The sequence below is a fragment of the Carex rostrata genome, chromosome 33 (genome assembly GCF_964058835.1).
Source record: "Carex rostrata chromosome 33, lpCarRost1.2, whole genome shotgun sequence".
In the NCBI taxonomy this organism is placed as follows: Eukaryota; Viridiplantae; Streptophyta; class Magnoliopsida; order Poales; family Cyperaceae; genus Carex; species Carex rostrata.
Window position 1 is genome coordinate 1,548,967 of NC_135950.1, and position 15,900 is coordinate 1,564,866.

At 37.2% G+C, this 15,900-nt stretch overlaps 2 protein-coding genes across 2 annotated transcripts; one reads left to right on the forward strand and one right to left on the reverse strand.

Annotated features, from left to right (window-relative positions):
- Nucleotides 1-1,594: 1,594 nt before the first annotated feature.
- On the reverse strand, nucleotides 1,595-14,870 carry LOC144548640 (putative disease resistance protein RGA4). Its single transcript, XM_078297354.1, has 2 exons — nucleotides 14,593-14,870; nucleotides 1,595-5,061 (listed from the first exon to the last, which is right to left on the reverse strand). The coding sequence occupies exons 1-2, from the start codon at nucleotides 14,796-14,798 to the stop codon at nucleotides 1,932-1,934; spliced, it is 3,336 nt and encodes a 1,111-aa protein (XP_078153480.1). The 5' UTR covers nucleotides 14,799-14,870; the 3' UTR covers nucleotides 1,595-1,931.
- Nucleotides 8,038-8,878, forward strand: LOC144548641 (uncharacterized). Its single transcript, XM_078297355.1, has 2 exons — nucleotides 8,038-8,530; nucleotides 8,637-8,878. The coding sequence occupies exons 1-2, from the start codon at nucleotides 8,065-8,067 to the stop codon at nucleotides 8,663-8,665; spliced, it is 495 nt and encodes a 164-aa protein (XP_078153481.1). The 5' UTR covers nucleotides 8,038-8,064; the 3' UTR covers nucleotides 8,666-8,878.
- Nucleotides 14,871-15,900: the final 1,030 nt, after the last annotated feature.

Below are 15,900 nucleotides of genomic sequence, written 5' to 3' on the forward strand. Positions count from 1 at the left end.
GTGCTCTGATACCATGTCACAAAATCAGAAATCAAGCACCATAGAACACCACACTCCCCAAACCTCCCTCCCAGATTTTATTTATTTTTCAATTTTTCTGATACATTTCGTAACAAGATGAAAACCCATCCTTTATAGAACACAGGATGCTATCAATATTTCTTTCCTAATATTCCTTTCTTACTTTTTAGTAATATAATTACACAGAGATCAAATATACACAAATACTATAACAAATATGATTGTAATTAGTCAATTATAGACGCCTAACAATCCTGGAGATATCTTCCCTGATTTCGCTACCTGTAACAGCTCATTTTCACACTCTTTAGCTCCTGCATTTACAAGCCAATCAAGAATGATGAATTAGAAAGACGTATTAAAGACTAATTGGTTGATGTGAAATCGGCTGATACCTATCTTTCTCCTTTTTCTAATCTTGCTGGTCTCTTACCAGCTAGGTTGCCGACTGGTGCTCCCAAAGCCAATAGCATCTCAAATATTCTTCATTTTATTAGAACACTTCAAACAGAAGAACCCAAAATTTTTACTATGCGAATACTGGACCCGTGAACATGATTTCCTATGCGAATTGAAGAATGCACAATAGTTGTCATTTAACTCATAACAATAAAAGGTAAACTCAGCTGAGTCAGAGCGGAATTGGACCAGATTGAGTTGATTTCTGATCGAGTTATGCAATGGCCTTTTTTTAGGAGAAAAACCGGATTGAACAGTGGTGACTTAGCTGATTCAAACGATTTTTCACCGATTTTTCCCTTATTAGCCGATGGTAAAAGAGAGAAAAAATTGGGGCCCATGGGAGCATTTAGTTAATAATTTTGGGAGGGATATTTTGTTTGTTGATTTAAAAAGGAAGAGTATTTCATAAAATTTCAGATTAGAATAAAATTTTAGGATCCTATGCAGCTTTATCTGTATTCTGTATAATATTATTTCAAATTCAGGAAAACATGATTCTATAATTTTTAAGCTCAAATGCAGAAAAAAGAATATCCAACAATTTATAACGAATATTATTAAGATGTCTATATGCAAAAATGAATTTGGAACTGCTAAAATGGCAGAAGGGAACCAAAATCAGGGTTGGAGGCAATTCAGCAGTGCATACATTATTTCGGAAACCTAACAGCACTGCCTGCTTCATGGAGAAAAAGAAGAAGTAAATATAAGATGATCAAATATTTAAGCTTGGTACATTTTGTTTCTGACAAATAATTTCACAATCATTCAAAAGAAAAGAAAAACTGAGTCATCCAAGTACTTTGGTACAGAGTAACTAAAATCAAAAGAAAATCTAGAACCATTGTAATAGATATGTACTGGAGAGGCCCATTTACAGACAATCATCAGAAGATGCGGACTAGCGACAAGGAGACCAACAGTAACTGATCAACAAGATATTGTTAGGTACATAGTTAGTTTATGGTACTGTTAGAACTATGGTTAAGTGTTAGTTAGATGATGGATTAGCATACTGTAAGTGATTGATTAGCCTACTGGCTTGCCTATATATATGTGATTGTAAATACAATGAAGATTAAAAATAAAAAAAAATAAAAAAAACAGTAGATGAAGTATATCTCTTTCTCAAATTGTTATACATTGAGAAAAGAAAACTGTTGGAGATAATATATTCCACATTGTTGGAGATCCCATCCTCGAGTACACATAGCATAACTCTATTGGGATTTTTGGAGATACAACCCTTCTTCTATTATCTTCTCTTTTCCTTTGATTTCAGGTGCTGACTAGAAACAGCGAAAAAAAGGCATATTCACTTTATTCTATTTTTAGTTCTATTTCTAACGGCTATTAAGGCTTGTAAATCTATAAATAGAAATGCGGCTTATAGTGTAAATATTACAGCTAGCTTGACCGTTGAAAAGATTTTTATTAAAATCAACTCTCTAAAACTCATAAAAAACACAACAATTAGAGTGCTGCACATCTTCCTGAGCAACTTTGAGATTAGGGCATGCGTGCAATTTCAGAACCTTAAGAGATTTCAGGTGTTTCAGTCCGATTACTTCATCAATATTCATACAGTGCTCCAACTTAACTGTTTTGAGCATCGGCAAGTTTGGAAAGAACTCCAGAGTACGCCAACGAAAGTAAGAGATCTGTAGGTGGTTGAGTTCCGGTAAGCACAAGGAACGTGACCATAAATAGAAGGGACAACGCCCCCGTAATATCAATGATGTTAGTGAAGGGAGCATGGGAATTGAGCTTAAACTATCACAATCTTGTAACTCGAGTGTGCAAATTGAGGAAGATAATGAGAATGGCAGTTTCAGAAGTAGGATGCAACAACTAATAGTGAGCTCAGTAAGGCGAGGGAAGTTATCATTATGTAAAGTGTACCATTCAACCCATGACGACATATCTGAAAATTCCAAAGTTTCCAACCTTGGAAAGCACCTGGTAACCGTTGAAGTACATCCGCAAAACTCAGGACCAATTATTTTCAATGCATCCATTCCTTGAACTGAGAGGTGTTTTAGAGTAGGGAGCCGACCCAGTGGTGGGAGGTCAGTGCACCTACTATTGCAGAAATCGAGACTAATTGAAGACAAATTGAAGAAGTAACAATTGCCCATCCAACTAGATAGCTGTGACCCATCAAAGGCATCTACAACCAATTCTTCAATGTTAATTGGAGGCTTGAGACCACCGAGTACAGAAGCTGCATCAGTGTATAGGTTTTGGCCCTCTTCAATGCCCCCATAGTTACATTTGTCAGAGCTCCCAACATCCCAGTAAAGTATCAATTTTTTTACCAACCTCAGTCTACTCAAATCTGGAAAGGTTTGCTCAAGAACTCTATTCAATCCGTATATCTTCAAGTCCCCTTTGAGATTCACCAACCCCGTTAACTCGTGTATCCCACAGTGATATACATCTCCTCCAATATAGAATGCTGATAGAGTTTGAAGGTTTGTTAAGTTCCCCATACCCTTTGGCATACAAAAATGTGAATCTTCTAGAATAGGTATTTTGAGGTGCTTTAGTTCAGTAAGGTTTTTCATCCCTCTTGGGAGTTTGCGTAGATTCTCACAGCGATCCAAGTCTAGCACTTGTAGATTGTAAAGCTTGCATATAGATTCAGGAAGACCCGTAATGTTGGTTTCCCTAAAAGCAAGATAGCGCAGATGTTTGAGTTCACCGATCCGATTAGGAACTTTCTGAAGACCTGTATAACTTAGGTCTAATGCACGCAGCTGTTGAAACATATCAATCATAGAATCTGGTATTTCATATCCACTGCTGTTGTAACATTGGAAATTTTGGATCATAGAATCTGAAATATCATATCCACCATTGTTGTCTAGTTGCAAATTGGTAGTCAGATTGCATTTACCACGTATCTCCGCATAATCCTTCAGTGCTTCATTTCCACTGTTGTGGATGTAGGTGAGTGCGATTGGCGATTTGGTAGCGGTAGAATTGTATATACCCAGTTGCTCCTTGTAAATCATAGAATCTTGTACATCATATACACTTCCTTGCATCTGCCTTGACATGGGTACTAAGAGTGTTCTTAGATGTCGAGCCTTTCTCAAGGCATAAAAATCCAGGATGACTTGATCCCTTGACGGAACAAAGGATGCATGGAGCAGATCAGTACCTATATTAACTGTTTTGTTATCCACCACTGGAAGACAACGATTTCCAGAAATATGTACAGCTAGGTCATGGATAAGATCATGCATGAGAAAACCCTCATTCTTAGTTTTGGAAAATTGTGAAGGTTGAAGCATTGATCGTTGGATCAGTTCATCAAAATATGCACAGGCAATATCTTCTAAAGTGCGTTTTCCTTTCGTCACAACATATCCTTGTGCAATCCAAAGCTTCACAACATAATCCCTTTGAAAAACATATGATTTCGGAAACAAACAAAGGTATGTGAAACAATGTTTCAAATAAGCTGGCATTCTATGGTAACTCAATCTCAGAACAGGCAAGATATCATTCCCTTGATCCTCCAACTCCCAGAGTTCACTCTCTGCAACTTCTCTCCATCTGTCTTCATCAATCTCATTATGGAGAAGACTTCCAAGGGTTTTCGCCACCAAAGGCAATCCTTTACATTTCACTGCTATCTGGCGAGCAATAGTTTCAAATCTATTGTTGTTGCTTTGATGAAATGGTTGTCGCCAATATAGAGGCCGAGTTGCAAATTGCCCGAATATTTCTAGGCAATGAGACACATTTAGGTGGTTTAGTCTGTGAGGGGATGTAGTTTGCATGATGCTCCCAACTAGCTCACTCCGTGTAGTTGCTAACACCTTGGTAAGATGCCCATGAGAAAAGGGGGCTTTGAGGAACTCCCATAGAATTGGGCTCTCATTGTATACATCATCTAACACAACCAAGAGCTTTTTCTTTTTCAATAATCTGGCAAGAATTTTCTGAAGCTCATCTAGTTCAGTGGCGTCACAGGGGTGGTCAGTACAAGATTCAACCATTTGTTTGGTTATCCTTACAACATCAAAGTTATCAGATACACAGATCCACACCCGGAAATCAAAAAATTTCCGTACAGATTCATTATTATAAGCAAGTTGTGCTAAAGTTGTCTTGCCGAGGCCTCCAATTCCTAATATTGGAAGAACTGAGATTGAGCGAAAATCTGGTTTACCATCTCGCAATGTTTTAACTATCTCCTTCTTGTCACCCAAATCATCACCTAGCAAAAACTTGACAATTTCCTTCTCATCTTCCTCCCTCCCATATATTTTTGAATCACTAAGAAAAGAGCTTGTTGGCACCGGCTTCCAACTAGCATTATGTCGTCTTTCACCATCACACTCTCGTAGGTGAAGGGCATCCCTCTCCCTTTCAATCTCATCAAACATCCTTCGTATGGCTTTGATCTTTTTTTCTATGCTTTCTAATGATGAGGAATCTGCTGACATCACTGGTGAACCAATAGATATATCAGACTTTCTAGTGACTATTTCCTGAATGGCTTGCTGGCGTAGCAACTCGTAGTGATACTCATCGAGGACATCATCTGCTTGTACTGCAACGTCCCTAGAATACACAAAATCAAAATGTCAGGATTATTTTGAGCAAAGAGTAAGATCCTCAAGCATAAAAGAAAAAATAAGATCAGTACATAAAAATTTAATAAATTGACACTTTTTTTAAAGGGGAATAAATTATAAATTGACTTTTTTGCTAAAAAGTTTTCTGGAACAGAAATTTTTTATGAAGTTAAAGAAAAACAGCAAGCCAAAAGGCGGGCTTGGCGTAGTGGTAGAGTGTCTCCACTTGTGTCCTGGAGGTCCTGGGTTCGAATCAGACTCCTTGCAAAAATGTAAGGGAAAGGCTGCCTAGAAATTCCTTTTTCCAGACCCCACATGTGCTTTCGGCACTGGGTACGCCCTTCCGTTTCAGACCCAACATCTGAATGAGTTCTTCAATGGGAGATCTGATCAATGTAAAGATGGTTACATATATGATGTAACTTATTAAACCCAGTTGATCCAACCTTAAAAAAAACACAGTTGATCCAACTAGAGATGAAACTTGCCACTGTTGGATCATAATCCAACGTTGAGCATATATGTAATATAATTATGAATTGTTTACTATTATATATGATTGTCACAATTAAAGTGATCTAATATGGATTTAAGATATTAGACAATCAATGTATTCAATAGGATGTGGTCCATAAGTGTGTAGAACAATTTAGGCAAAGATCAAATCATTGATGGACTGATTCTGAGATTTGCAATTAAGAAAACTGTCTTTTTGGAACCCAGTGCGGGTGGCCCACCCGCACTCAGAACTTAGCCAAATTCTGGGAGCCTTTTGGGAGCCCAGTGCGGGTGAGTCCACCCGCACTCAGGACTTAGCCAATTTTTGGAGGCTTTTGGGAGCCCAGTGCGGGTGAGCCCACCCGCACTCAGTACTTAGCCAATTTTTGGGAACTTCACAACAACGCAGGAAAAAAGTCCGAGCGTACTGCGGACGCAGTGAGCTCCAGTGCGGGTGGGGTTCACCTGCACTGAGGACTTAGTCAATTTTCTGAAAGTTCTGTTTTGAGTCAAGTGCGGGTGGCTCACCCGCATTGAACCAGAGTGCGGACGCACTGCTATTTTCGGGGCTAAGTAAGGCGGTTATCATGACGCTCCTTTTGACCCAGTGCGGGTGGATCACCCGCACTGGACCTTAGTGCGGACGCACTCGTGTCGCCAGAAGTGTAAAACTATATATAGATGGGTCCCCAAGGTACAAGATAACTAACTCAACTCAGAATTCTTAAATGAGGTTATTCTTAAACAGAATTTTGAGAGTCTTCTCCCTTTTTCCACCATCAAAGAATTGAGAGGAGAAATCCATTGGAAATTTGGAAAGGATTTCTCAAGGGCGATCTTGTTGCTTTGGAAGACCTAATCTAAGATTCAACCAAAAGGGCGTGAAAGGAAAAGCTTGCAAGAGTCTTGTCTCGCGCTCACGGAGACGGTTGCTTCTCCAACCTAGGGTTTGATATTCCATGGCAAACGACATGGAATCAGGTATTGTATTATGCACTAAAGATTATGTTTTTTGGGTCTCTTTAGCATAGGACGGTCTTAGGTTAAGGTGGGGATCGTTTCTTCTTCCCCGAGGTGTAAGTGTTTGACCCCTAGATGAGATGTAATTGTTTGATCTCTAGATAAGGCGTAATTGTTTGGCCTTTATGATTCCCAACAAGTGGTATCAGAGCCTTCCTATGCCGAAGGATTAGATCTTTAAGGTCTAGAGAGAATTAGGAATTGATTTTTTCGTCGATTTTCGGATTTTTCGTGATTTTTTCTTGATTTTTTCTGAAAATTAAAGTTTGGAAGCATGAAAGATGTTTTAAATTAATATCATGACTACTTAGTTTTAAGATATTAAGTTGGTTAGGGTTTGCTCGAAGATTTCCATTTGAAATCGAAAAATCCTAATCAAGATTTGGTCTTGGAGTTCTGGTGGGGCTTATCTTGGCCACACAAGATTCCGCTGCCATTAATTTGGCGTTTTAAGTAGTCATGAAAATTAGGGTTTTGGAAAATTTATTCTTTAGATAAATTTTTGAAACGAAAATTACAAAATTAGAAATCCTTCTAATTTTGAAAGGTCATTTTAAGGTGCTTCCAATTTTAAAACTCTCTCTAGACCATGTATTAATTTCAGTTTTTATTTTATGTTATTTGGTATAGATTATGATTCTTACAAAGGCATTGTAGTTGTATATATATCTTGAATTGATTAATTGAGTCATTATTGTACCCTCCGGTGCCTCTTTTGATAAGATTAATTAAATTCATTATATAAAAGAAAATTAAGTGTACATTTAATGGAAACAATCATTCATCGGCCCTCCGGAAGATAATGATTGTTGAAATTTTATGTACAATTTAGTAATATTAAAGTATAGTGATGATTATTATGATTAATAGATATGTCAATAATGTCGGCCCTCCGGAAGGCATGTTGTCAATATGTTATTGAATCATCAATACTTTATTATTGCGCCAAAGTATCATAAGAAGTTAATTTTTTTTGCCCTCTGGTAATCAATTAATGAAAACTGATACTTTGTTAAGATGGTTAAGTTTAGCCTTTGTTTGAACATAATTTATAAAATTCAGAATTTATTTTGCTAAATCGTGGTTGTTTTGTGTGTTTTTTGTTCATATTTTTCAGCTAGCATTACTACCAGCCTAAAAGACATTCCGATGTTAAATGGTACCAATTTCAAGTTTTGGCAGGAGAGTGTTATGATAACTCTCGGTGTCATGGATTTAGACTTAGCACTCAGAATGGATTATCCCAAAATTACAGATACCTCAACCAAAAAAGAAGTAAGGGTTGAGGAAAAGTGGGATAGATCTAATAGAGTGAGTCTAATTATTATAAAAAGGTCCATTCCAGAGGCATTTAGAAGCTTGATTTCTGATACGATTACTAATGCTAAGGAATTTTTTGCTGAAGTTGAGACAAGGTTTGTCAAGAAATGAAAAGTCTGAAATTGGTGCACTCTTGACTAAACTTGTCTCAATGAAGTATAAAGATAAAGAAAGTATTAGGGAGTACATCATGGAGATGTCTAATATTGTTTCAAAACTAAGGGCACTTAAGTTGGAGATCTCTGATGATCTCTTGGTGCACTTGGTATTGATATCCCTTCCTCCACACTTTGGACAGTTTAAGGTAAGCTACAATTGTCAAAATGACAAATGGTCACTCAATGAACTCATCTCCCATTGTGTGGAAGAAGAGGAAAGACTGAAACAAGTTAAGACAGAAAGTGCCCATGTTGCTACTACTTCCAAGTCTAAGGCTTCAGTTAAGCGTAAAAGATCTGATCAGACTAAGAATAATAAGGATGTTGCGGTGACCACCAATAAGAAACAGGATAAGGGCAAGAAAGTTGCCACTTCGGAAAATGCCTGTTACTTGTGTGGTGCAGTTGGACACAAGAAGATTCATTGCCATAATTATCACACTTGGCGTGTTAAGAAAGGTAAATCTCTTGTTATGGTTTGTAGGAAGTTAATTTATCTTCTGTATCTAGATATACTTGGTGGATAGATTTAGCTGCAACTACTCACATAAGTGTATCTTTGCAGGGCTGCCTAAATTGTCGGAAGCCAAGTGATGATGAGAGATTCATCTTTGTGGGCGATGGCAATAAAGTTGAGGTGGAGGCTATTGGCACTTATAGATTATTGTTAAAATCAGGATTTTATTTGAATTTGTATGAGACCTTTGTTGTATCGTCTTTTAGACATAACTTAATTTCTATTTCTGCATTGGATAAGTATGGATTTACTAGTACTTTTGGAAATGGAAACTTTAGTTTGTTTCATGATTCAAATCAAGTTGGTTCTGGTTTTCTTTCTGTTTTGTGATAATCTATATTCTTTGGATGTCAATAGCTCATATATTGAAACCTTGCATGTGGATACAAATAGTAAGAAAAGAAAATTAACTAAAGAGAATTCGGCTACATTATGACACAAGCGATTAGGTCACATTTCTAGACATAGAATTGAAAGACTTGTGTCAAATGACATTCTTCAACCCTTAAATTTTTTCAGATTTTGGCGATTGTATTAATTGCATAAAAGGGAAACAAACCAATTTCAGAAAATATGAAGCCAATAGGTGTTCGGAAGTCTTGGAATTAATTCATACCGATATCTGTGGTCCGTTTCCAACGGCTACAAGAAATGGTCACCGGTATTTTATTAGTTTCATAGATGACTATTCAAGATATGGCTACATATATTTAATTAAGGAAAAGGCGGAAGCCCTTGACATGTTCAAAAGTTTCAAAGCGGAAGTTGAGCTACAACTTAACAAACGCATTAAGGTCATTAGATCTGACCGTGGTTGTGAATATTACGGCAGATATGATGGATCAGGTGAACAGTGTAAAGGGCCTTTTGCACATTTCATAGATGAATGCGGGATTGTGCCTCAGTATACATTGCCCGGTTCACCGGCAATGAATAGTGTTTCTGAGAGGCGCAATCGAACGCTTAAGGACATAGTAAGAAGTATGATTAGTCGTACTACTTTACCAAAGAATCTATGTGGTGAAGCCTTAAAAACAGCAGCATATATTCTAAATAGAGTGCTCACTAAAGCAACTAACAAAACTCCATATGAGATGTGGAATGGGCGAAAGCCTAATTTGAAACATTTGCGTGTGTGGGCATGTCCAGCTGAAGCAAAGCCTTATAGGCCTCAAGAAAAGAAACTGGATGAAAGGACTGTTAGTTGTTATTTTATTGGGTATCCCGAGCGGTCAAGGGGCTATAAGTTTTACAATCCCACAGAATATTCAGTTTTTGAGACGGAAAATGCAAAATTTTTTGAGGATGTTGAGTTTGTGTGGGGGAGATACAACAATGGATTTTGAATTTGAAGAGGAATGTGAAAATATTCCCACAGGTATTGAGAGTTTGTGGATATAGAACCCATTTTAACTCAAAATACAATTATCGAAAACGAAACCATTATTGAAGACCAAACTCAACAAGATCAAACAGCACAAAGTGAAATTCCAGAAATTCTGGATGATGCTGTTGTTGGCCAGATTGTTCAAGACAATGCTGAAATCCTCAAGAAAATTTAGAAGTGCCAATAAGAAGGTCCACTAGAGAGAAAAGGTCTGCAATATCTTCTGATTATGTAGTTTACCTTCAAGAGCATGAGTTTGATGTTGGTATGTTAGAAAATGACCCCATAAATTTTCAACAAGCCATGAAAGACTCTAACTCTCAAAAGTGGATCGATGCCATGAATGAGGAAATAAAATCTATGGCTGACAATGATGTTTGGGAAATTGTCCCATTACCTAAAGGAGTGAGACCCATTGGTTGTAAATGGATATTTAAAACCAAAAGGGATTCAAAAGGTAATGTGGAGAAATATAAGGCACGTCTTGTCGCTAAGGGTTTTACACAAAAGGAAAGCATCGATTATAAAGAGACTTTCTCTCTAGTTTCATTGAAAGACTCTTTAAGGATTATATTGGCATTAGTTGCACATTTCGATTTGGAGCTTCATCAGAAGGATGTTAAGACTGCGTTTCTCAATGGAGATATTGAGGAAACAATCTATATGGTGCAACCAGAAAACTGTGTCGGGAGACGCAAAGTCTATGGTATGCAAACTCAAGAAATCCATCTACGGGCTAAAGCAAGCGTCTAGGCAATAGTACTACAAATTCCACAATGTGATTATCTCATTTGGTTTTGAGGCAAATCTTGTGGATGAGTGCATATACCTCAAATTATGTGGGAGTAAGTTTGTGTTTCTGGTTTTATATGTGGATGACATATTGCTTGCCAGCAATGATATAAATATGTTGCATGAGACTAAGAAATTTCTGATGAAGAATTTTGAGATAAAAGATCTTGGTGATGCATCATTTGTCCTAGGGATTGAAATACTGAGGAATAGAACTCAAGGTATATTAGGTTTATCCCAAAGGAATTATATCGAAAAGGTTCTAAAAAGATATGGCATGCAAGACTGTAAACCAGGACATACCCCTGTGGCAAGATGAGACAAATTTAGTCTCAGCCAATGCCCAAAGAATAATTTGGAAAATAAAGTAATGCAAAAGTATCCATATGCCTCAGTCATTGGGAGCATCATGTATGCACAAGTGTGTACGCATCCAGATATTGCGTTCATCACTGGCATGTTGGGCAGATACTTATGAAATCCAGGTCTGGATCATTAGAAAGCAGCCAAACGGGTCTTGAGGTACCTGAAGCTAACAAAAGACCACATGCTCACGTATCAGAGATCGGACAGGTTAGAGGTCATTGGGTATACCGATTCTGATTTTGGACGATGTCAAGATAGCATGAAATCTACATCCGGCTACATTTATATGTTAGCTGGAGGGGCTATTTCATGGAAGAGTGCTAAACAGTCACTTATAGCATCTTCCACAATGGCCGCAAAATTTGTAGCAAGTCATGAGGCATCGAATCATGGTGTATGGCTACGCAATTTTGTCACTAGGCTGCGTATAGTAGAGTCTATTGAAAGACCACTAAAATTGTATTGTGACAATAATTCGACTGTGCTATACGCAAACAACAACCGAAGTTCATCAAAGTCTAAGTACATTGACATTAAGTTCTTGGTTGTAAAAGAAAGAGTACAGAATGGTCAGTTGACAATAGAACATATATGAATGGACTCCATGTTAGCGGATCCACTTACGAAAGGATTACCACCCAATAAGTTTGAAGAACATGTTGCTCATATGGGGGTAATTGCTATTGAGGAAATTCAGTTTTAGTGGGAGTCCAATTTTTGGTTTATTTTGATGTTCTATTTTGTAATTTTGGATAATAAAACAAGTTATTTTTGTTATATGCATGGCATTGCAAAAGGATTGTTATATACATTCTGTCTCTAATTTAGTTTATTTGGACCTTACATTTGAGTATGTGATTTGCGAATTGTTTATTTGAATTTTGCATTTTCAACAAGTTTATGAAATTCGGTTTCAAGATTTTAGTGGGAGACCTAGTTAGAAATTGGCACGTAAGATCACAATTGCGTATAATTTCTATGCTACACATCCACATCATGATTCATGTCATTTGGTTATGTTGGTACTGTGATTATTGATGGTTTAGTCATGATTAAAATAAATGTGACGAAAGCTACTTTAGTTCTTTGCTAATGTAATTGATGGACGGAATTGGTTTGGGAATACATAAGGATGACAGAAAAGTATGTACGCACATAAGGTTGACAATACATAATTAAAAGAGTATAACATATTGCTCAAGTGGGAGATTGTTGGATCATAATCCAACGTTGAGCATATATGTAATATAATTATGAATTGTTTACTGTCATATATGATTGTCACAATTAAAGTGATCTAATATGGATTTAAGATATTAGACAATCAATGTATTCAATAGAATGTGGTCCATAAGTGTGTAGAACAATTTGGACAAAGATCAAATCATTGATGGACTGATTCTGAAATTTGCAATTAAGAAAACTACTTTTTTGGAACCCAGTGCGGGTGGCCCACCCGCACTCAGAACTTAACCAAATTCTGGGAGCCTTTTGGAAGCCCAATGCGGGTGAGTCCACCCGCACTCAGGACTTAGCCAATTTTTGGAGGCTTTTGGGAGCCCAGTGCGGGTGAGCCCACCCGCACTGGACCTGAGTGCACCCGCACTCAGTACCTAGCCAATTTTTGGAAACTTCACAACAACGCAGGAAAAAAGTCCGAGCGTACTGTGGATGCAGTGAGCTCCAGTGTGGGTGGGGTTCACCTGCACTGAGGAGTTAGTCAATTTTCTGAAAGTTCTGTTTTGAGTCCAGTGTGGGTGGCTCACCCGCACTGAACCAGAGTGCGGACGCACTGCTATTTTCGGGGCTAAGTAAGGCGGTTATCATGACGCTCCTTTTGACCCAGTGCGGGTGGGTCACCCGCACTGGACCTCAGTGCGGACGCACTCATGTCGCCAGATGTGTAAAACTATATATAGATGGGTCCCCAAGGCACAAGATAACTAACTCAACTCAGAATTCTTAAAAGATGTTATTCTTAGACAGAATTTTGAGAGCCTTCTCCCTTTTCCACCATCAAAGAATTGAGAGGAGAAATCCATTATAAATTTGGAAAGGATTCTCAAGGGCGATCTTGTTACTTTGGAAGACTTAATCTAAGATTCAACCAAAAGGGCATGAAAGGAAAAGCTTGCAAGAGTCTTGTCTCGCGCTCACGGAGACAGTTGCTTCTCCAACCTAGGGTTTGATATGTCATGGCAAGCGACATGGAATCAGATATTGTATTCCGCATTAAAGATTATGTTTTTTGGGTCTCTGTGGCATAAGACGGGCTTAGGTTAAGGTGGAAATTGTTTCTTCTTCTCCGGAGTGTAAGTGTTTGACCCCTAAATGAGATGTAATTGTTTGATCTCTAGATAAGACATAATTGTTTGGCCTTTATGATTCCCAACAACCACTTGACCAAGTTGACAGCATAGAAATGAACAAAAGAAAAACTGAAACCTGCCTCCATTCGTGAGTTCAATAGCATCTATCTTTTAAAACAAAAATGAGCTTTTTCTTTAATTGCTAAATTCAGCATTATGCCAGGTTTTGCATAATCGGACAGTTTCTCTTCTACTATGATTTTATTGAAGTCTCCCGTTGCTTAGACCCGTTTCGATTATCAAATTTTGTTTTTATATATAATGTATAACGAAAGAGTTTAAATGAGTCGCAATGAATATAGTAATAAACACGAGTTGTTAGTTTAATGGATACATTTTTTCTATGACATTTCAAGAAGAAGAAAAATATACAAAACATGCTACATGAAAGAGACGAAACTTTCAAAAATGATTCAATTTCAATAAATTATTGTTATCATGCAGTTCAAATTGTTAAGAAAAAGAGACAAAAAATATAATCTAAATATAATTATCATGATCCTAATTGTCAAGATAAAAAAGGTACCTGTACATATTATTTCATATAAATTGGAGTTTCTATCTATTTTTCTAACACAGACATAAGATTACATAGTAGAAGATACAGATTTATTTATTTATTCAATGTTTATACCAACAAACTTTTATTACTTTCTGAGGTCCAATTCGTTAAAGGAAAATACAACTATCAAATAAGATGTAGAACGTCGAAATATTTTATTATAAATAAGTCTTTGCACGAGGTCATGGCTGTGCTCTAATATATGACTACACCGATGGGACCACAATTCGTACCAACTCGCGATACGGGGGGGGGGGGGGGGGGGGGGGGGGGGGGGGGGATTTGTGCCCTCTCTCTATTTGGGGGAAATTTGGATTTGGTCTATGAAAATTAAACATAATAGCGTGTAGTGACCAAATTCTCAAGAAATGAATTATCTGATTTTGGCTGAAGCCGCATGATTAGTCCCAGTGACAGTGACCCACTGACCCAGTCTCAGTGTTTCGAAAACAAATTAGGAATTAATTAGTAAACCTCCTGAACAAATTCAGACATAACATAGTGAGAACTGAGAAGTAAGCAACTGACCTGAGCTCTTGTAGCCAGAGCTTTACAGATTCGTCTCTGATCTCCCTCTCCTCCGCGTCGGCTATCACAGCTTGGATTCTCAGTAACGTCCGCTTGAGATGCCTCAGGTCTCCCTGCAGTTCATCGGCGGTAGTGGATGATGACGATGAGGAACCTGTGAGCTTGCTGACTACGGATATGATCGACGACAAGATCACCGATGCCATTGGCTGAGCACGCACTCTGGAATCAAAATATCTTCTTCTTGGAAAGCACAAAGTCAACAGTCATTCAGCCCCTTGTTTATGTATTTATTTATTTATTATTATTATGCTTGGTGCCAGTGTTTTAAAATGCGGTTTTGTTTATGCATGCGGAAGGCCACAGAATACCGCATATGCGGTATGCGGACGCATATGCGGATTTTCATGCGGATTTATATATGCGGATCAATTTTAAAATAAAAATTCACGTATATATATATGGCAAAGGATTCTATGGACATAAGGACCTATTTGTAAAATGAACATATTTTTATTTTCAAAATTCAAACAGTCGATCCGAACCGTTCATCTTATTCTCCATATTAATATGTGCTTGGAGACCAAATTTTATATTTTTCTGAATTTTTTTACTATTTATTAAGATGGGTACAAAAAATATCAAATTCAGACCATTGAATTCGCATGGAAAACTGCATGGCCGCATTTTTAATCCGCATGGAAAATTCCGCATGACCGCATATTCGGACCGCATATGCGGCCGCATGGTCAAAACCGCATGGAAAACCGCATGGGCATTCTGAGCACGGCTGCCGACCGCATACGCATATGCGGTCCATGCGGCCGCATTTTAAAACACTGCTTGGTGCAAACGGATCGGAGAGTGGTAAAACTATATTCTAATTTTTTTTTTTTTTAAATACGGATAGAATATTAAATGGATATGAATATGGATTGGATATTAAATGGATACAAATACGAATTGAATATTAAATGAATATAAATACGAATACGAATCAGATATTAACAAATATGATTCATGAATACGGATATTATTCAGATATTGTAACAAAATTAATTTATTATTCGATAAATTATTTTTTTCAAACAAAAATAATTCATAAACATAATTACAATTATCAGTCCTCAAACAGTATTACACTATTATTTTAGATTCTATTCAAACTTTGAATTTGATTTCTCCTCTTTGTTTTAGAAATACTAAGATTAATTATATTAATTCATGTACATAATTATAATAATCATGTCATAAGAAATAATTTTTTTTGTGGTTAATGCACTGGAAATGTTAATTTCATAATTATTT